Source organism: Cynoglossus semilaevis, chromosome 1, assembly GCF_000523025.1.
Source record: "Cynoglossus semilaevis isolate Cse_v1.0 chromosome 1, Cse_v1.0, whole genome shotgun sequence".
Classification (NCBI taxonomy): domain Eukaryota; kingdom Metazoa; phylum Chordata; class Actinopteri; order Pleuronectiformes; family Cynoglossidae; genus Cynoglossus; species Cynoglossus semilaevis.
In genome coordinates this window covers 27,027,799-27,049,703 of record NC_024307.1, presented here as the reverse complement: position 1 = coordinate 27,049,703, position 21,905 = coordinate 27,027,799, and the positions used below count along the sequence as shown (strand labels likewise).

At 44.7% G+C, this 21,905-nt stretch overlaps 2 protein-coding genes and 1 long non-coding RNA gene across 5 annotated transcripts in view; 1 reads left to right on the top strand and 2 right to left on the bottom strand.

The window, feature by feature from the left end:
• Window positions 1-104: 104 nt before the first annotated feature.
• efs (embryonal Fyn-associated substrate) lies at window positions 105-9,562 on the bottom strand. Of its 3 annotated transcripts, XM_025058669.1 has the most exons (9): window positions 9,427-9,562; window positions 8,847-9,028; window positions 7,745-7,826; window positions 5,819-7,141; window positions 5,608-5,724; window positions 3,571-4,503; window positions 3,392-3,463; window positions 2,453-2,710; window positions 105-2,363 (listed from the first exon to the last, which is right to left on the bottom strand). In XM_025058669.1, exons 4-9 carry the CDS (start codon window positions 7,061-7,063, stop codon window positions 2,178-2,180), a joined length of 2,811 nt encoding a protein of 936 aa, XP_024914437.1. In that variant the 5' UTR covers window positions 7,064-7,141; window positions 7,745-7,826; window positions 8,847-9,028; window positions 9,427-9,562; the 3' UTR covers window positions 105-2,177. The 3 variants fall into 3 exon arrangements, with proteins under 3 accessions (XP_024914437.1, XP_008321431.1, XP_008321442.1); XM_008323209.3 differs by lacking the exon at window positions 7,745-7,826; XM_008323220.3 differs by lacking the exon at window positions 7,745-7,826 and having other exon boundaries at window positions 9,420-9,560.
• A 3,183-nt stretch (window positions 9,563-12,745) lies between these two features.
• Window positions 12,746-17,903, bottom strand: LOC107988553 (uncharacterized). Its single transcript, XR_001760022.2, has 3 exons — window positions 17,765-17,903; window positions 16,023-17,040; window positions 12,746-13,821 (listed from the first exon to the last, which is right to left on the bottom strand). It is a non-coding gene; the product is annotated as an uncharacterized LOC107988553 (long non-coding RNA).
• nat8l (N-acetyltransferase 8-like) overlaps window positions 17,104-21,905 on the top strand; it is a 13,821-nt gene continuing 9,019 nt past the window's right edge. The window contains exons 1-2 of the mRNA XM_008323232.3: window positions 17,104-18,016; window positions 19,808-19,972. Of these exons, the coding sequence (XP_008321454.1) occupies window positions 17,698-18,016; window positions 19,808-19,972 (484 nt within the window). The 5' untranslated portion in view covers window positions 17,104-17,697. The remainder of the gene's footprint in view (window positions 18,017-19,807; window positions 19,973-21,905) is intronic.

Sequence of the window (21,905 nt, the reverse complement as noted above, 5' to 3'; positions counted from 1 at the left end):
TTGTGAAAAAATATTTTTTTTGGTTTACAATTATTTTTAACATCCATAGAGGTGTCAGTCTTATGTGGATATTTAAATACATTTACACAACAAATACCGCAACATAAAAATACAAAACATTGTTTTTAATAGCAAAAGTTGTATTTGTGCATTCTGAATAGGAACACAGAGACATCCAATGTAGTGTAAAAGAGGTTGTCTGTTTAACTGCAGAAGTCATTTTTGAATCTTCTGCAAATATCAATGAAAGTAACATGTTTTTAAAAAAACTGTAAAAAAAAAAAAAAGAAACCCAACATATTTGTACAAAAAAATACAGGCATATATATTGAAATTGTCAACCCCCCTTCCCCAAAATAGATGAAAATCAAATTGTACATCACCAAAAATCACCCTGGTGATGTATGTGCACATTTATATAAAACTCAAGCGATTTAAAGCCATGCAAACTGGGGAAAAAACAATCACGCAAAAAGTTAAGATAATAAATATTTATAGCTAAAGGTTACTTTCTTCATTCGTACAGTTTAGTGTTATGGCAGGAAGGCGCATTGGTTATAACCTCCACCAGGTGGCACTGCAAAACAGAAAACGGCAAGAACAAACTGTACTGCAAACGTTTGGTTAAAAATGAACCACACAAGTGAAAAAAGAGTAATGCAATACCTTAGATTACCAATATAGTTACTCAGACTATGCTGGATTATAAAAATGCAGAATATTAATTGAAAAGTAATTGAAAACTATGCCCAAGGGTGAATAATATATAAGGTCTGTGGTGTTAAGGTATAAAAAACACACTTCCAGTCTGTTTAACGTTCCATAAAAACACTGTACCTGATGACTGCAGTAAATAATGGCAGTCAGACAGAAACAGTCAAAAACAGAACTACAAAGGACTTCTGATCAAATAAACAGTAACACTGATGCCAAAGTTGATTGTGCTTCACTCCAGATCTTGGACATGCAAAACAGCTTCTGTTAGGTACGTGTCAATGTGTCATCTTGGTAAACAAAAAATAGTTTCCAGTACAGTGAACTCCCCTTCACTGTGGAAACAGTGTGCACACTGACCGGCCACTGCATAGGTACACCTATTCAATTGTCCGCTGACTGAAATATCGCATCAGCCAATCACATGTCAGAAGTAGTGCTGCATTCATTCATGCAGAAACAATCAGAACAACCTACTGCTGTTCAAACTGAGCATAGAGTAAAAAGGTTCTGGAGAATTATTACAAACATTATTCCTGGACGTGACTAGACCTCACTGTAAAAGCAGACAGTTCCTGGAGTAGTCTTCCGTGAGCGAGCTCTAGCCATGCTGCTAAAGAGCAGACAAACTGTGGCTACATGACAATAACAAGGAGAGAAAAAGTCAAACAAAGCTGTGCTGAACAGAACAGAACATGTAGGGACTGGCAACCTTGGTACACAGGTTTCTCACAAACACTGCCAGATTATGACACTACCGTGGGAAAACAATATTAAGCAACTTGCCACTAAACTGCCATTATTCTTGTTAAGTCACTGGAAATAAAAGGACTCAGCTCCTGTCTCTGTCAGGAAGAACACATGAGAAAATGTTTCTTCAGTGATATGGCAAGTTGGCAAGTTCTCAAAAATGATTCCATACAAAAACACCACATGCTTTCATTTCCTCTTTAAAAAGTCCCCTAAAGATGCAATGCTGCCTCTACAGCTTCAGAATGAATATGACAGAAAGAATGTAACAGTTTTAAAGTAAGCCGGAGTCAGGATGTCTTCTGTGCTATATCTGGGGCACAGGGACAGCTGAATAAATAGAGGAAGGAAGGAAACATTGCCTTCATGAGAGACAGCCAACATACAGAGGAAAGCTCCAAAAATCAGCAGCTCACAAGGAGCATCAAAGCCACAGCAGGGGGGCTGTGAAAATTCAATAAGTTAATACTGAGAAAGACACGTGTGCTCAGAGTCAAAGCTCAGGGGTGGGTTCATAAAGACAGACCTAAAAACAGCACACACTCCAACCATAGAAGAACCATCAGAGTCCAGACCCAGCTGACTCACAGCTGCGGAGAAGATCAATAACCATTCAATCACTGCTAATCAAAGACACTAGCCATAAATAAGGCATTTCTGAGTGGACTAAGGTGGAGTGTTTGAACGCTTTTCTGTAAAAATGACATCATATATCATGAGGAGATTTCTGCCAGACGTTGGAGCAGAGTGGAGAAGCCGGCGGCCTGCTGGGAAAGTTCAGCCACATGGTCCACCATCTCCTGGGTGGCTGACACGGAGGGGTAGTTCTGGGCAGCACCCTTGGTTGCCACCACGACTGCCTTCAAAGCCTGGCAGAGTCGCCCCCCTGAGGCCGTGATCTAGGGAGAAACAGACAAAAAAATGTATTAGACACATTGGACAAACGCATGTTTTCACTAAGGCCTCACATCAGAGCCCTTCTGCACACCTTGGTCCGGAGGTCGGTGGAGGTAAGGAGGCGGGAGAGGGTGTCACTGATGAACACCAGCTTGTGTGCCGTCACAATGAGACTCTTTCCTCTGGCCACAAAGATGCGTGGAGGCTGGTTGCCCTGCACGCTGCTGAACAGCACGTCAATGGCGTCAGCCAGGCAGGAGAGGTGGGCCAGGCTCTGAGAGGAGTAGAAGGAGAGCAGCTCCGAGTCCTCCAGGGAAAGGGACACCGGCAGAGGGGGGGAGGGTGTCATCTGAATGTGAAGAGAAGAATGAACTCAGAAGCTGACATGACCTTCATGACCTCCATCTGTCATGATGTCATGAGTGCAGCAGCACAGGTGTCGGTGACAACAGTAGACTTTCACCTGCATGGTGTTTAAACACTGACAGAAGTCAAAGACACAGTCAACATAGTACTGTACTGTACTTTTGTATATCATACTATACTGTACTATAGAATACCATACTATATTGTAATGCTGATACATGTGAGTGGACTAGTAGACAAGTCTCCTGCTGATGTTCAGCTAGACTTGTCTTATGAATGGCTGCTTGTCTTTCACCCTGTCGTCTTAAAGCCATTATCTCACGTGTAAAGAAACAGTGTTAAATTTTAACAAGTGAACTTTTGTTTGCTTCTTCAGGGGCGTGAGAAGCGCTGGCGCAAGAGAAACTACACACTTACATATAACAAAGATGGACCTGTGTCTGCAGTCAGACACAGAGTCACAGATGGACAGAGCAGAGTGAGTGACATCAACATCTGCAGCAGCTCCGGCTGTAGACCAGCACTGACAGTTATGTGTGGACCCACCAGCTTTGAACACTGATCCAGCTGGAAGAATTCTACCTGAGAGTCAGGGCTAGGTAATAGGTCTAGTGTTTCTTCTTCTCACTGCCTGTTCAGCCGTGATGTAAAGGTCGGGACTCACCCTTGGTTCTGCAGTGATGGCTTGTAGTTGTCCATTCTCTGCCACAAAATCAGCAGTTAGATCAGGTTTTCCCTGGTTTGGAAAATAACAGAAGAGTTTCCAGAGTTTCCACACAGGTTTAAAGACAAACGGTAACAACTCCTGTACATAAAGGACGGTCAGGTCACTGTGAGACCTACCTGGAGTTTGACATATCCCACACTGTCTCCAGAAGGTACTGGTGGGTGGATGGGGGTCAGTCCGATACCAGCGTACTCATTGCTGGGATCGTCCTCTCCGTCAACAGGTCCCACTGTCATGGTCACTGTTGAAGGAGCAGGAGGCAGAGGGAAAGCAGGCTGTGGAGTCGGCGGCAGAGGCCTCTCCTGGATCCAGCTCCCTTTTCGAGAACCCATCCCACCTCCAGGTGACTTTCCATCAGGCACCGGGAGCGCAGGCAACGGTCTACGGGACAGGGATTCCTGGGAAGGTAAACGGGGCCGGCCCTGAGCCTGTAAAAGGAGTGCGCTTTCCTCAAGGGAGCGCTGAACCAGTGTCAGGAGACCTTCAGAAGGAGGTGCAGGGCCTATTGCTGATAAAGCTGGCAGCAGGTCTGAGAGACGTGCCCACGCCTGCTGCAGAGGAGGTGGGGGGTCACCGAGGTGACTGGCCTTCCAGGTGGAGAGGATTTCTGCCAGTGATGTGGCCAGGTCTCGTGACGACAGGGTGGAGGCCGAGGTTGAGGCCGCACTCAGCACCGACTGGACCAGGCTGGAGAGGGAAGCTCGCCACGTCACGTCACCAGAACCATTACTAGAACAGGACAGACGCCGAGCAGAGGTGGAAGATGAGGAGGAGGAGCAGGAGTGAGGCTGGACTTCAATAGTCAAGGCAGGCATGTCGTAAATGCCACAGTCAGGCTCCGAGGAGCCGCTGCTGGCTCGTTTTTCAGATCCAGGGCCACCATAGACCTGTCCAACATGTCCTGCACCCTCCTCAGTGGACAAGCTGGACATGGACTCTCCTGGTCCCAGAGGAACACCCGGAAGTGTGGGAACACTGTAGACCTCGTCGACTTCATCAGGGTGAACATCTGTTGTGGCGTTTAGAGTAATGGTGGGCACATCGTAGACCTGTAGGGTGGAGACAGAATTTTTTTTAAGGTCTCTGACTCGAACATTTCCACATATTTACTTTTCATTACTTCATTAGCACATGTTTGTTGTCATACATTTGTAATCTGACTTATACCTAGTGGTCATTTTGTCAGTGCAGCCTTTTTGTTGCTTTGATAATTTATCTTTGATAAACTTCACAACTGTTTGATACTGATGCCATGGTATAGGCATGGCCAACCTGTGGCTCGGGAGCCACATGTGGCTCTTTGCCCGGTTTGATGCGGCTCTTACGTTCATGTTGAATTTTATGTTGGTGTTTTTTTATGCTATGTGAAACTAATGCCAATGGGCATTGATGCAAATTACTTAGGGAAAACCCAGTTTGCAGAGATGAAGTGGTGACGCCAAAAACTAACCAGAAACTGAGAGACTGACCACCAACAGAACAGCAACATTTGGAGGACATCACATCAAAGAGGAAACATCTGCAACATACAGTAATTGCAGATGGGGAGGAAGTCGTCATCAAGCCACAGGCAGGCTGTTCAAGTAACATTAAAGTGGAGACCACTGGAAGGAGGAGGGGGAGGGGCAGTGGTGGGGTTTGGGCCTCAGCATGGCATTGACAGATGGGTGTGACTGGGGAGAAAATAGAAGCAGCATGTGGACTGGATAGACAGGCTTCACCGCAGACAGAGACAGGTGTGGCCTCGCCTATCGGGGGTGGGGGGGGAGATACTGCAGTACTGTACAGCAGTGGGAATGTGAGAGGTTCTGACAGGGTACTTGATACTGGCTCATCTGCTGTTGGGGAAATCTCTTCACATGCACAGACACGATGTCAACACACCAGTTTGTCACAGATTCCAGTGAGTTTCTGGGAAAATGAGTGGAAAAAAAACCAGATGGAAAACTGTCGTATTGGAGACGAAGGTGGGACATTTTAATGCTGTGATGTCATTTGATTAAAGTTTATACATTAATTCACCCTTTACTGACCATGGTGGAAGACTGGACTGTTACCCTGGCTGAGACTAAGGACAGATTTTTGTAATGAATGACAAATTAAATGATGACTGACATTTTTCATTTTCAGTTTCAATAAAATGTTAATTCTACCTCAGTGTCAGAGTCTTGTGGTGGGACGCTGCGTGGGGTGTCGTAAATGCCATCATCGTCACCAATAGAAGATAAGACAGGACGCTGCCACCTACCAGTGGGAGGAGTGTCGTACACCTACGTTGCCCACAGAGACATGAACCAGTTACTGGTGCAGAGAATTTTGAATGCAAACAACATCCTAACCTGGGAGGGTGTGGAGAGTACATACCTGCTCATTGACAGAGTGTAACTTCTCCTGACCTTCTCCTTTCTTCTTGTCCACACTGCTGTTTCTGTCCAGCCCGTTGACCGTCTTCTCGTCCTCACTTTGAGAACTCTCTTTTTGTCTGTCTCTCGTCTCCTCCGGCATCAGGCCAGTAGAGTTGTTCTGAGCTGTTGGTTTAGGGACAGCATTAGCATCAACAGATGAAAGCGCTGCTTGTTGTGTATCTTTCCTGGTGACGCCCCTCACAGGAGGTGCTGGTGGTGGCGGTTTGCGAGCAAAATTTGGTGATCCGGGAACCCTGACCTGGCCTGCCCTGACTAACAAAGGTGATCCGCGGTGAGTGGCCAGGCCAGGTTTGCCCCTGGAAACTGCAGGGTTAAGTCTGGGAGATGCATGAGAGGGGGACGATGGAACTGGATGCTGGTGGGCCAAAACAGCGGCTGGAGTCCTGTGGAGATTTGCCCCCACGGCTGTGGGTGTTTGATACATTCCAGGTGTGTCCTGACTCACTTTGGCCTGGGGTGTACCACTGACAGCAGGGGGGGCACTGGTCGTTCCAACTGCTGCTGTTCCTGAAGGACACTGGCAAACTTCATCACCTGCCAGCGGTGTACCTTTCGGTACCAAATAACAGTCTTCTGAGGGTCCTGTTGTCAGCGTTTCCCTGGGGATCAGATACGTAGTGTCCTCTGGCTCATCTGCTGCCCTTTGAGCAGCACTGGGGGAGAGGTAGACCGACTCTGCAGCCATGAGGGCTGCAGTTTGTCGGCACTGCTGCGCTGCTGATGGTACTGGACTCACTGGAGTCTGATAAAGTGTTCCTGTGGATTCTGTGCCACGTCCCCTAAGGGAAGGTGAGCGTGGACGCCCTGCCACCCCAATGTCCCAGTCAGGCCTGGGCCTGATGCCTGAGCTGGAGTGAGAGCGGGGACGACCCCCCTCAACTCTGCGGAGCTCCCCTGGTCTCAATGCAGCAGCCACCACTACTCCCCTACCCTCACCCACACCAGGCGGCGAGCGGTACACCCCATCAATTTCCTCCGCACTGCTGCTGACGGTGGACCGAGTCAGAGGGTGGCAGGGAGACAGGTAAACTGAGTCCTCGCTGGGGCCGCGCCGTAGATCTGAGTTGGGGGGTGGAGCCGTCTGAAGGAGACGGAGGCGGTTGGCAGGGGCAATGCCCTGCCTTCCATGCAAGGAGCAGAGCCACCAGCCCGGTCCACCACTCTGCTCCTGATTCAGAACCATGAGGATGTCACCTTTCCGAAAAGCCAGCTCCTCGGGGCTCTCTGCTGTGTTGTCAAACAGCGCCTTAGCCAAAACCGTCTGAGAAATACAGAAACAAAAATCGTCAAACAGAGTCATTTGCTCTCTCTCTCTCTCACACACACAGATTGACAGGCTCTATAAAGGAGGCTTTAATCAACAGGCTCTTGCAGCATCTGAACAAACAAACACGTCCATTGACAGAGTGATGTTTAGTCACAGTATAAACAGTGTGGAGTTGTTGAAAGGAGAATGAATGGCAGTGTAATGGCTGCATTGATAGTAATCACTTTATGTTCGACTCAGACATGACCTCTGACCTGCACTGCTTGTAGTAGCGGAGTATTCAACATCTTCAGAGATTTTCTGTTCATCTACAGCCTGTAAGGCCGAGATGACTGAAGGTTTATATTTATGTTATATCTTTAAACTGAGTAGCCAGTTACTTTGACATGGTTGTGACAAGGGCTGTTTAAGACATGACGTGTATTCTAACGTGTATCTAAAATGTGGACTACCACATTTAAGAATCTCATTGGCTGTTCTTTTTGACACCATGTGCAAGAACTGATTACTCTCAACTCTAAACTGGAACAAATCCAACCTGATGTCGAGAACTGTTTTCTTGTACGGTATCTATCTATCTAATCTATCTTTACAAACCTATCAGACCCAGTGCTGGATTTAAACTCCTCTTTATGGCTGGTCGTTGTCACTGGTGCATCTGAAGTAGCTTTGCTGCATTCTGGAACCAAAACAGATTTGTTTGGACGGAGCCAGAGTGATGACAGGAGACAAAGTAAAAGGTACCGTCATTAAGGACAAATCTCAATTTCTAGCTGCACCACTCATCATGAGAGAAGCAGGAAGCAGAGGGGGCACAGTAAGGGAGGATCAATGATCAAATGGACAACAGGGGGCTTAATGGTAATGAGTGGGATGAGAGACAGAGGGGGAGGAAGGGAAGGCAAGGGGCACATCTGTCCCTCAATGTTTAGGGTTTAATTGCCAGTCCAATGACAGGGAGCCAAACCCCCTTTCATTTTCTAAAGACCTCTCCCCCCCAGGGACCACGGGGCTCAATGGAGCCATGTGGGACTCCCATAAAAGTGTAATGGAGGCGATAAGTATTCAGATAAAACAGAGAGATACAGTAAAGCAGTCCACGGAATAATAAAATGTCAGGCACTCAAGTGGTGTAGCATTACCACTACACACATTACTCACTACAACAACACACCTTGATTCTTCGATCATGTTTCTCTTCTTATTATCCATTTACATCCAACTCTGCGAGTCAATTTGCTTTTTATTTGCAAATTTATTTTTGTTTTATTTTTTATCTGTATTTGCTTTAATAGGACTTTCCTACTGATGGCGATGGGAAAAGAAGAACTTAATAAAACCTGTACAAAGTTCTTCTCACAACTTTATCAAAATTAAGAAAAGGATTTTCACTGCAGCATCGCATTTTTTGTGAAATAAAAGAACCGGATGTGGCCAAACAGTACCCTACACAGTAATTCTACAAAAATGCAAAAGAGGATTTCAGATTTCACCATTTAAATTTTGAAAGGGTAAATGGATAGAGAAGCACCACAAATGTACTAAAGAATGACAACAAAGACTTGAAGGAACAGGCGTGGATCCAGATTCGGTAAAGTCCGTACAATAATGAAACAGACTTGTTATCACAGTTTTCCGTTTGTATCAATGCTACACATGTGCGAACTCATCAGATAATTAAAAACAGTTATGTACTCACGGAGACAGACATTATGTGAAGAAATTCTTAGTCAGGTCTTAGAGAAAAACAAAAAGTCTTGGTCAGTCAGGCTCATCCATGGAGATCCATAGTCCTTTTCAGCCGGTGCTGCCGAGGCACAACAGCCGAGTCTGGGGACGACTCATCTTTCGGCGGCCTCCTTGTACACCTGCATGACGTTCCTACAATCCGTGGTTAAATCCGTTAATTTCGCAACAATCAGAGTAATAGAGAAAACCGAGGGACAGAAATGAGCCGAAACTAAGTAACACCTGTCTTCCATTTCCACGCCCAGTTACGTTACTTTAAATTCAGCGACGGCTAACCTTAGCATATATGCTACAAAATGCCGGTAGAATTTCGCAAGATTCAATATTAAAGTATCGAATTCACATGAAAACTGAATACATTAATGTGTAACAAATTTGATGCAGCCTAGCCTTGGAGCTAACGCTGGATATTATTGCAGTTACTGCTGCTAATGCTAACATTAACAACAACAATGGCATCGCCGGCTACTGCTACAGAACGCTTCTTGTTGGTTAAAGCACATAAGCCATGGAAGATACACACCATTTACCTGTTTTTCTGGCCTTATCGTGGAAAACGCCGTTATCAGTATGCGTTTAATTTCACCATGAAATTCACTTCTATTCAAGCAGAAAGTCTGCGGTCATCGACATTCAATCATGTTCGATGATGACAACAAAATGGTCTCCGCCTACTTTAGGATCTTGACGTTTTAGACTGATTTACAAAAGAAGCAGACTCTGGCTGCACATGACCGAGATCCATCCGGTTTAGTTGCAAAGTAGCACAATGAGGTGACGACAGAGGGTTCATTTAATCTCTGATTGGCTCGTTCTATCTGTGTTGTGTTCAGAGACGATTATATCGTGTCGTAAATTGCAAACCCACAATATAAAAAATGTAAATAATAAATAAATAAATATAAAACCAGCTAAAATTGTGTTTTAATATAACAAATATGTAAGAAATCACATGAGCACAATACAAGTGTTTTTATATTAAGCTAAAAACTAAGCACATCTCAGTCTGTGTTTTATTAACTTTTATTTTGATATAAAATATTTAAATTTAAATAAAATAAGGGGCATTACAGAAAATACTTCTCAAACCCGCCACTGTCTTTTACATACAGCTCTGTTCGTGTTGGGAAATGGGAATATGTAGTGTAAACATAGCTTTGTTGTTAATACTTTATCTGGATCAAAGATAATGTCTTTGTGTGTCCAGGAGAAATTATTATTTAATATGTAATGGCTGTTGTGAATCTTGTGTGTTCACAGGTGATGTTGAGGAGTGTTTTCAGGTGCCTTCAGAAAAACACTGTGTCTCAGAGTAACCTTTCTGGAAAGGTAGCCATAGTCACTGCCTCCACAGAAGGGTAAAAGTTGTTTTGTTTTTTTTCCTTTATAATGATTTTAATTTAACATAAAGGTCCAGTATGAGTGAGTCACTCTTGTCCAAACCGTCAGAATTGGTCTGGCTGCAGCACAGTCTCTGGGAAAGAGAGGAGCCCATGTTGTGGTGAGCAGCCGAAGACAGGCCATTTGTAATGTTAGGGTTGGAGGAGACAGAGAGAAACTGCTGCAAATGTTCAAATTCAGATTCAAATGACATAATTAGGCATTTACCATGTTAAACTGTAGAACAAGTACTTCACAGGAATAATGAAAGTAATTTTGCTAAATTTCAGACCGTGATTATTATGATTCTGATCTTATAATAATCAATTCAACAATCTCGTTCTGGAACAAACTCCGGAGGAGCCTGGAGGACTCGGCTCGCTGCCGTCTCCGAATCGTCGACGCCCATGCTCGAGTTGCTCCAGTTTATTTATAAAGCAGCGCACAACTGCTGCCAACTCTTCTCCTCTCCGATTGGCTCGTTCTCTTCGAGTTGGATTCGATGACAATCGAATCGCTTTTAAAAAACAAATATTGGGAAAATTTAAACCAAATAATACAACTTATATTACGCTGGCATTTTAAACAATAAGCAAGTATTTAAGAGTTTGTTGTGCATTGTACTCACTCAATTTAATAATAATCACCACTGTATATAACAACGTCTTTTATTTTGACAGCCGGTATCCAGCAAATCCTGCAAAACACACTCCTAAACCAGCAACAGTCCATGGTCCTGGATATAAAACATGTTCGTTTTGACTTTTGAACATTTTGAAAGGTAAAATAATGGATTTTCTTTATATTTTGCTAACCTAGGTCTAACCTAAAAATTGTTTTTTTGTTTATTTGCTTTTGTGTCAAAGCAGTGTTGTGGTGTACTTTGTTATTACACAGATTAACGATTATACATATGTATACTTTTATTGACTGTTTCCATATTCATAATTTTGATGGTCCACTGGGGCCGTCGCTTGGGTGCGCGACCTTGTAAGTGCTGACTACTGCCCTGGAGTTCAGTTTTACACTGGAGGCAGCTCCCTGGAGGAGAGCATCACTGACTTACTTTGTTCTTCTATTAAAGGAGCTGCTACTGCTGCTGCAGTGCCACAAACTGTGTCTGTGTCTGTGTCTGTGTGTGTGTGTGGCCACATAGAAAGATGATGCCGTAAGGTCCTGCGGTTTTGCTGACCTCATCGACTCCCAACCGCCCACACACATACACACACACCTTTTTATTTATTTGCAATAGAGACTACAGCAAGGGAATGAGAGACGAGACTGCAGGGACCCATCTCCACCAGCAGGAGGAGCCCTAAGCAAAGCAGGACGCTCGTGGTGTCGCAGTGATGCAGCACTCTCCACACTCTCCATTTTCTTTTGCAACTGTAAAGAGGTGGAGTCGAAATACAATAAGAACCGACGAGATAAAAGCCAGCGCCCTGCACTGAGCTGACAGCCTAGAGGTAGCTTCAGGTACTGCACCAGCACCAGCACATCAAAGCTCCTACTGCACCACATGAATCTTCTTCAGCGGCTTAAAGCAGCCAAGCCTGTACACACGTGCACGCACACACACACACACACACGAACGTCTTGGAGAAGTTTGACAAAACGAGGAGTCACATTGAAAAGTTCCTTCATGTCCAATAATCTCCACACTCTCCTCTGACACACCCTCACTCTGTTCAAAGGCCTTTCGACTTTTCTTTCATCTCTGTATAGCCTAAGCCCACTGAAGGACTGTAGCTTTTTAAAATTCTCCAGAAAGAAACAGCTCAATATTTTCTACTCTCAACTTTTTTATGCTGCCCTTTTTATTGACCCGGGCGAAGCAACAGAAACTAAAGTGGGGGGGGAAATGAAGGCCAATTGGTCCTCCTGTGTTAGTGGAGGTCAGGGGTCGGAGCATACTCTCCCACATGACCTGATTGAAGAGACCAAGATCAAGACCAATGTTAGCTCTCTACTTTGAAGGTTGCTCAGCATGGAAGAGGAAACTGTATGACCTGAAAGGAATGTTTTTCCTGGACAACTTATAGTAAGTCTTTCCAGGATTGTTTAATTTTCTTCTCAGTATTTTTTCTATGTTTGAACAATTGGTATCATTTTGTTACCAATTTTCATTTGCAGGACTCCAAGGAACCTTGTCCTGGAGGCTGATGACTAGTGGAGAGAGCAGCTGACAGAAGGAGACTGTGGACATCCAGGGTCCCTGAAACCATCAACTATGGTTTACAAAGAGTTTATAAAACTCTCCGTTGCTTCTGGTCAGTGAGGCTCAGATGTCCTACAGCGTTCACATCAGAGGGCCACAGGATCTGTTAGCCAGGCACCATGAATTAATGATATACGTGATAATACATTAAATATACATCTGTATATATTTTTGTACATCTCTCATCAATTTTTCACAGCGTCACAGAAGACCACACGAGCAGCACTGCAGAAACGTTAACCTGAGGGGGGAAAAAAACATAGAAAGAAACATGATGAGTGTGATGAGATGAGAGTTGTGGTAGGAATGACACCTGTGATAGTTGTTAACCTTCTGACAGGTTAAAGGTGGGTTCTGTGAAGAGGACTGTAAAACAGTCTCATTTTATCATATTGTCAAATATATAAAAAGAAGAGATAATGTTGTGCATGTGGCACATGACCGCTAGAGGGAGACATCCATCTGACTATGTTATACGTTCACTAGTTTTATTTTGATCGAATCTCAAACTTCCTTTAATTTTGTGTCATTATTTGTTCATTCCTGTTGTATAAGAATACAAATCACTCTTAGACATATAGTACTTTGTACACAGCAAAATGTCTGTGTACAAAGTAGAAATATGTTTTGGGATTTATTGTTTTTATTCAGTAACTTAGTGACAGACCTGACTTTACTTCCCAGTTTGTTTTGATCAGGGGCAGGAGTTTGCCTTTTACAGCAGAAAAAATAATGTTTCACTGTCTTTGAGTCGAGTAAATTGGTTCAGCTGAGGGTGATGTTTGTTCTATATGTATGCTTTTTAATAATAATAATTATTGTTATTATTATTATTTGAACTTTATTGGTCCCATACTGGGGAAATTCTTGTGTTGTCAGCAGATCTGGTTCAAGGGTCCGCCTCCTGTATGTGCCAAGCATGTGGTGCCTCTGGAGTTTGAACCACTGCACCATGGGACTACAACAATAATAATGAATAATCATCTTTACTCATTACTGGGGAGCAGTACCCTTCAGCAGCACCCAGGGAGCTCAGATTGTGACCCCTGGTTTGTTTAGTTAAAGGGGGTGCAGTAGTACAATCCACCAGTTTCAGTGGTCAGTGAAGGCATCACTGGCTTTACTTTGCTTCTGCATTCGTTCTTCTGGGGTAATGTAGACAAAGCTGCCTTAAATTACCCTAACCTTTCCTGCAGTAGTGTGGGTTGTACCTGTGAGTCCAACTGGGATCAACTGGTAGCTGAATGGAGTCAAAGGTCACAGTAATGAGGCAGACGGTTAGATGTGATCTTTAGGCCACAAGAAGGAAAATGGCACAGGAAGTACGCTGCAAAAAAAAAAAAAAAAAAAAAAAATGTCAGAGGTCACAGTAAAGATTACTGGAACAACATGCGGAGAGAATTTCAGTTCAGCTGAGAGAAAAAATACAGAGAACAAATGAAGAAAATCTCACTCAGTATGGTTAGTTAGTTAGTTAGTTAGTTAGTTAGTTAGTTGGTTAAAAGTCAGAGAAATACAGACTTTTTTAAGCTGAACTAATATTAAAAGTTTGACTTATTGTACCACAATGTTAGGTTCTTCCTGGTTAACATTTAGCAGGTTTTGTCCAAATTAATCTTTATTTGATGTTGTGTCTAATTAACAGTTGATGTTGATCAGCTTTTCACAGGCACAGACATTTTCCTGGACAACTTTCAGCTATCCAAGCTGTAAGCTGGTTTGTTGGTTCATTTCTACATGTTTGATTTATCTTTATTTATGGACAATCTTTAAGTCAACTAATCAAACATTGATTTTTTAAAATTTTCTTTTAATATTTTTTCTTTAGAAGCAAATTCTTCACACTATGCTTTTGGACACCCAGAAAGACAAGTTGTCCTCTAATTCAGTGGACTACACAGTATGAATTTATGAACTTTTGTTATATTATTGAGCATCACAGGAAAAAGCAGTTGGTCCTCGGGTTTTGTTGTTGGATTATTGAACCTAAAACCAACTGAGAGAAGCTCCAACACCACAGACAGGCCTGACTCCAGACACGTTACTGTCAAAAATCACATGAAGGTGAAGAAAGAGAGTGACATACCATCAACTACAGTTTAAACTACTGCAACTTCAGACTCAACTGATCATAATCCAGGAAATGTCTGACTTAATCTACAGTGAACAGAACTGACAGCTTTATGTCTGGATACCAGAGAGAAAACCCAGAGGAACTTAAACCACAAAGATGAAAAAACAAATGCTCTGTCAAGAACATGAATTATTACTGAAAAAAGCATTTCTGTGGTTTGTCACAAGGACATGAGTCTGGAGCACGGGTATCAGTGATGGAGGGAGAACCAGAGTCTGTGCAGCTCTGTACACCGTTCACTCTTCCACATCACAGTCCAGCACAGAGGAGTTACTAGTTTTCACTGCTACCTCCAATACTCCAGTGAGTATCAGTACTTGGTGGAGGGGTTTTAGACGAGCGGACGTCCGCAGTCTCCAAAACCTCAAACAGGTTCATTTCTACTTCCTTCTTTTGTCTGACTGTTTATGTTTCACTGTCCTCATTCTTAAAAAACTCATGATATTATTGTACATTTGAGAGAGATAAGTTGTGAAACCATAAAGAAATCCAGTCAGAGAGAGACTCAAGAACAGCTCTTCAGACTCACTGAATGATTACAGTTTCATTTCTCAATGGACTGTAAAGTCCATTGAGACAAATGTGTTTTGTGAATTTGGGCTCTTGAAGTAAAATAAACAAAAAGTCACAGCACAGGAGTAAATGGTAAGGTCCAAAAACCCCCCAAATTAAATTTGTGTCCCTTATCAACCTAATGTGAAGCTCATCCTTCACAATCTCTCTGTAAGTGTTGTAGTTGTCTCACTTACACCGGGGCGGAAGCTAGTAGAGTTGTAAATGCTCAGTTACCGCGGCGTCTGTCTTGCCTGTTGTTGACAGGTTCATATTTGCACAGACTGCACTTTCATTTCCGTTATTTTGAGGTAATGCTCCAGAAAACTGAAATGAAAGTGAAAGAATTGCCTGCTGTCATCTCTGCTGCAACGTCTGAACAGAGCAGATCATGTTGACAACTGGTGATGGTGTAGACCTGCACAGACCAAGACTTCTGTTTTTGTCTAAGGACTGCGTGCGGAGGAAAGAAAGGAGAAGGAAAGCACAACCAGGCTAGGCCCGAAATGGACACAAATAGAACAAGTATTTCAACAACAACAAGTAAATGTAAGTGAAAGGGTAACGCAGACCAAACATGACAAATCATACGACAGAAATAAGTTAGCCAAGAAAAAAGATTATAGTTACCTAAAAGAAAAAAGACCCCACATGGCTAAAATTGATTAAAAAACCCAGTCAAAGCAGAAATACACACAATTGAGAAGTTAGTCAAAGTCAGTGCATGACTAAAGATACCCGTTAGCTTTGACAAAAACGACCATAATAATTAATAATCCCTGATTAGAAAACCAAATAATTGTCAAAAGTTTCCGGCCACCTATAACCTATCTAAGGTTTACCATTGGGTCGCGGACCAGCCTTTGGATTTGCCTATAACTGCCCTGATACCTTGGCGATAACGTGCTGTTTCATTGTTGTATAATCATCGACGGTACCGGAAGGCAACACCGCCGGCAGGCAGGCATAGGGATGTAGTGCGCATGCGCAAAGCCAACCTCCACCCTGTGTAGTCAGACACTCAGACAGACTGACTGCACTTTCTGCAGAGGTGCTGCACAGCCAATCCATCTTCTCCGCTGGACAGGGGTGAGGAGCACATATGTGCACCTCCTCCTCCACCTTCACTTTCTGTTCCTCGTCTTCCTCGCCTAGGGAGGTCTGTGAGTGGGATAAAGGGGAGGAGGCAGGGAAACCTTAAAGTATAGGAGGGAGTGGGGGTGGACGCAGCGCCTTATCGATAGCAGGTTTCTTCCAGTTCAAACTAGTTCTGCTGTTCGGCGGAGTGATGGTTGTGGAGGAGCCGCAACAACAAAGACAGTCACCCACACCTTTATACGGATGACAGTATGACTGTTGGACGTCACGACGTCACGACAGTTAACCAATAAAATAATAAATAACTATTAGAAAAATAATAATAATAATGATGATTTCAAAATAAAAGCACATAAAAAACAGATGCGTTTTATTAAGGGGAGGGTCCAGGGACAACAAAGGACCAGACTCAGCTTCATCATCTTCATCATCTTCATCATCATGAACCGCTGCCACCGTCTCCCGTGCTTCCACCGACACTCCCGCGGATGCTGGGAGGTTCCAGCTGCGCAGAGATGTGCACTGCGCGTCTCCATGTGGGGACGGAGCCGTGCGTCCATGGAGGAATCACTGCAGTGCAGCAGAGCTGTCACTCGTCACAGCAGACGATCGAGGGTTGGGGTTCGATGCCCAGACGCTGGGCTGCCTTTAGGTTTCATTGTGATGTGTGGGACAGTGATACACAGCAGCGTCCGTGAAGCCACAGCATCTGTAGCATCAGCAGCATCAGCAACACAGTGTGGTGCGTTTAGCTGAATTGTGCTGGACAGTAAGAAATGAAATAGAAAGTAAATCCTGGTTATGATTTTACACACTTTCATTTTTAACACAAATGTTTTTTGTTTTGTTTTTTGTTTTAGTTTGACGCACTGTACTCACGTCCAACATTCACGCCTGTGCACCAATGGCGCGTTCACGGTACCTAAACAAAGCGGGGGGTACTCCGCGTTGTAAGACTCGTAAAGGCAAACCTGCGGAGAAACCGAGCGAGCTCACATCACCACTCCCCCTCTCTCCATCACACCCCCTCCCCTGCCCGTCTATATATGCACCTCGTCAGAAATAGAGAGTCTCTCCCTCCTCCCCTTCACCAATGCATCATTTCCACCAATCTGTGCAGAGGGAAGACCAACCCCAACCCCTGAACCCGTAGCTACCCGCCCTGCCTGCCTATAAATACGGCCCGGATCACGCTGACAAGTCTTGGTCGTCAGAAACGCTCAGGGTTGCAGCAGAACATCCCCCTCCGTCGCCTCCCCTCCATCGTTTCTCCGTTTTTCAGAAAAAAACCAAAAAAAAAAAAAACCCAGCCCTCATATCCTCACCCTCATCACCGCCACCATCTTTACCGCCGGGTTCTGAACCACTTCGTTCTCCACCCCCCCAACTCTCCTTGGGTTTTTTTCCGCGGCCAGTTGCATGCATTTATCGTCTCCAAAAATGGTTTGCGAGACTAAAATCGTTGCGGACGAACACGAGGCTATACCTGGGAGTGGGACCAAAAAAGAGTCGATCATGTGGAGTTCTTCCACTTCCTCCGCCGCCGCGGCTGTGGATCCCACCGAGGCCAAGGATGTGATGAGGGGAGATGCGGTTTTCATCCGGGAGTTCGAGCTCGGGGATCAGGACGAGGTACGCCGCATCTTTTACGAGGGTATCATGGAGCGGATACCCAACACGGCTTTCAGGGGGCTGAAGCAGCAGCCCCGGACCCAGTTTTTGTACGCTCTCCTGACAGGTGAGTAGGAGCGGGTCTCTGCAGCAGGAGAACCGAGCCCATGTGCCGGCTCGGCTGTTCCTGCAGGGACTTTGTCTTAGAACGAGCGATGTTCCTGGAATATGTCCGTGTTTTTCTCACAGTTTTACTGATGTGATCATCATCATGTGATTCGGGGGAAAATCCCCTCTTTTAACAAAACACACCAATCGAACCGTTCTTTACTTTCGGCTCACAGTTGAGTTAAACATCCGTCTTTACCGAGCGACCCAGCAACAAAAGACAGGCATGGCCGGGCAGGCGCATGCATGTGTGCATGCATGCTGGATGCATGTGTGGAACCGGCGTTCCTGCTCCTGCTGCTGCTCCTGCTGCCCCTGCGTCCCGGGCGGCGTGAGCTCGCCACCGGTGTTGACGAAAATTTGAACTTCTGTCCTGGAGTATATGTGAATTTATTTCTTGTTAAGGGTTAAACATACAGGCTAGAAGCATTCTTAGTTGATTTTAAAGAAAAATAACTTTTGTAAGCCTTTTGTAAAATAGAGAAAATTGTATTTTCTTTATGTTCATTTCTTTTGAATATTTTGATATCCAATACGTCATCAAATACATTTTTATAGCTGAAAAGCATTTCTTTTTTCTCAGTCATCCAGATCATCTTATAACTACTTGACTACTGGATATTTTTATCACTCAATTATCACAGTAATTACAGGTGTCTAAATGAGGAAAATATTAAGAGTAAAAAATGAACACACACCTCTGTCTGTTCTTCTTCTCCAGCTCAGAGAAGACCACATCATATCGTCGCACCAGCAGCGGAGGAGGGAACCAGGGAAAATGCAGTGTGTTTTCTCCCACCTGTGTGGGCAGCCAGGAGGAGCTGTACTGCAGTTTAGTGAGTAACAGTCAGAGCCCCACTCCTGCTCCTGCTCCTGCTCCTGCTCCTGCTGCTGCTCCTGCTGCTGCTGCTGCGGTGGTGACGACGTCACGCCGCCGGTGCCGTACAAATCAGAGCGCAATTTGAGGATTGGTTTGCGGGGTGCGCGCACGCATCCCCCACAAAGCAAACCCGCCCATGAGCAGCGTGCACACGCAGCCGTGCGCCTTTCCCTCCGCCTGCGCATCGTCACAGCAGCAGCAGCAGATAATGCACCAGTCCCGCACTGACACAGATCGGTCCGTAGTTAATGTCAAACCTTGTGGAATCCTGACAGTTACACGGACCAATGAAAACACGTTTGAATATAAGATCTCAGAGTCCACACGTTGACTCCAAGGACATGAGGTTGTTGACATATTTGTCCACAGTCTTCATCAACCATCAGGACACATTCTGATCCAGATTCCAGCGCTGACCACACTGAGGCGCACTGCATGTCACCGGACGTCCCCGAACCTCTGCCTGCCCCGAGGCTATAACCAACAAACCGCCTGAAGTCTTGCTCCCCCCGCACCTCCCCCCTCCCCATCCATTTCCAGCGTCACACCCGACTAATTGCTCCAGTATGATCTGGTCGTGATTTGTAGAAAAGCTGTGGAATGAACAGTTGGGAGTTTCCCCTCAAAACTCTGCCAAAATAATATTTCAACTTCAATTTAAAAAAAAGGAACTACCCTCCAGGGGGCAGTTAGAGGACAGTGGCCTGTATGTGAACATTAAACAATGTGTTAAATGTTGATGTATTTGATACTTTTTTGCAAATGTCATTTTTTGTGTCTTTTTTTTGGGTCAAATTCCAATTCCAAAAATCAAACATCTGATTCTCTTTTCTGACAGGTTTCGTTTATTTTTCTTCCATTTCTCCATAGTAATGTGCTTTTACGTGACCAAATCCGTCACACTGACCTGCTGCGCGCCCCTCATTCTCATGGGTGCGCGCTACTACTACAGCAGGAAAGTTATCCAGAGTTATTTGGACTGTGCTCTGCACACGGACATGGCTGACATAGAGGCGTATTACATGACACCCACAGGTAAGAAGACTCAGTGTGTAACTGTGATGATGGACGTTTGTCTGATTGGTCACTTTGACTCTGCTCCACCACCAGGGTCCAGTATGGTCCAGTACCAAACTATATTTGAAGTGTTACTTTAGGAAGTACTGTGTACAGCACCAGTACAGTGCAGACCCAAATTTGAAAATCTTTTTTGAGCTTAATCTCCCTGAGAACTTGTTGTGTTTGTTACGTTCATCCTTCTGCACCGAAGGCCATGACGAAAACTAGTGTTTATAACCAGAACTGCTGCGTCATTGGTTACATTAAGGTTAACGTTAGTCATTAAGTGAAACCACCAACACTCCTGAAGTCTATCACTGATATAAAGAGTGAAGTCATTCAGTGAAACCACCAACACTCCTGAAGTCTTCCTCTGTACGTGTTTGGATGTGAAGTGGTGGATTTGTGGAGTGAGACATGTTGTCTGCTGGATCTCATCAAGGGAGCGTTTCAAAGAAACATTAGCCTGAAGCAACGCTGATCCACTGAAACATCACAGTTAATTACATGATAACTACAGTTAACTCCAGATGACCTGCTCTGACCATAGACAGATTCATGTTGTCCTTGGACCAGCAGAAAAAGAACACTGGAGTTCTACTGCCAACTGTTGAATCACGGTCTAGAGCAGTGTGTCGGAGAGGCCTGATGGCTTCTGGGTAATGTGTGACGGCTTTGACACCACTGTCTGATGCCGGATGTTGTAGGGGGATGTTGGATGTTGTAGGATGATGTTGGATGTTGTAGGATGATGTTGGATGTTGTAGGATGATGTTGGATGATGTTGTAGGATGAAGTTGGATGATGCTGGATGATGATAGGTGTTGTAGAATGATGTTGGATGATGATGTTGGATGTTGTAGGATGATGTTGGATGATGTTGTAGGATGAAGTTGGATGATGTTGGATGATGCTGGATGATGATAGCTGTTGTAGAATGATGTTAGATGATGATGTTGGATGTTGTAGGGTGATGTTGGATGTTGTAGGGTGATGTTGGATGTTGTAGGATGATGTTGGATGTTGTAGGATGATGTTGTAGGATGAAGTTGGATGATGCTGGATGATGATAGGTGTTGTAGAATGATGTTGGATGATGATGTTGGATGTTGTAGGATGAAGTTGGATGATGCTGGATGATGATAGGTGTTGTAGAATGATGTTGGATGATGATGTTGGATGTTGTAGGATGAAGTTGGATGATGTTGGATGATGCTGGATGATGATAGCTGTTGTAGAATGATGTTAGATGATGATGTTGGATGTTGTAGGATGATGTTGGATGATGTTGTAGGATGAAGTTGGATGATGCTGGATGATGATAGGTGTTGTAGAATGATGTTGGATGATGATGTTGGATGATGATGTTGGATGAAGTTGGATGTGGAGCCTCATCCACTGACCCTGACTCCAGCTGCTGGACTCTTCCTGGGAGGACACTGGTCACATGTGCACATCATGCCTCTGCATCTCCACGCCCACATGTCTTTGTTCACACCCTCCTCCCCCACCAGTTTCCTCTCTGGCCCCAGAGCGGGAGGTGCTGCTGCTGCTGCTGCTGCTGCTGCTGCTGCTGCTGCTGCTGCTGCTGCTGCTGCTGCTGCTGCTGCTGCTGCTGCTGCTGCTGCTGCTGCTGCTGCTGCTGCTGCTGCTGCTGCTGCTGGTGACGATGCATCACAGAGCAATCGATTTCACTGAAGGAGAAACTGCTGACAGATCTCTGCTGCAGCTCTGAGCTTTAACTTGAAATCTTTACAGCCTTGAATCCCAAACCCACAGTCCAGGACAACATTCTCCAAAATATTCTCCAAACCTGCTGAGCTGCTGAGTCCAGTTTGGTACTGGACTCAGCAGCTCAGGACAAGAAATCTGGACAAGAATGTCACAGTCACACACACACAAACACACA

What these genes read in the sequence shown, in the direction of transcription:
- efs (XM_008323209.3), bottom strand. An exon ending in TACACTCTGTCAATGAGCAG is followed by an intron (nt 5,725 to 5,818) that starts GTATGTACTCTC and finishes TGGGCAACGTAG; the next exon opens with GTGTACGACACTCCTCCCAC. An exon ending in CACAAGACTCTGACACTGAG is followed by an intron (nt 4,504 to 5,607) that starts GTAGAATTAACA and finishes TCCACCCTACAG; the next exon opens with GTCTACGATGTGCCCACCAT.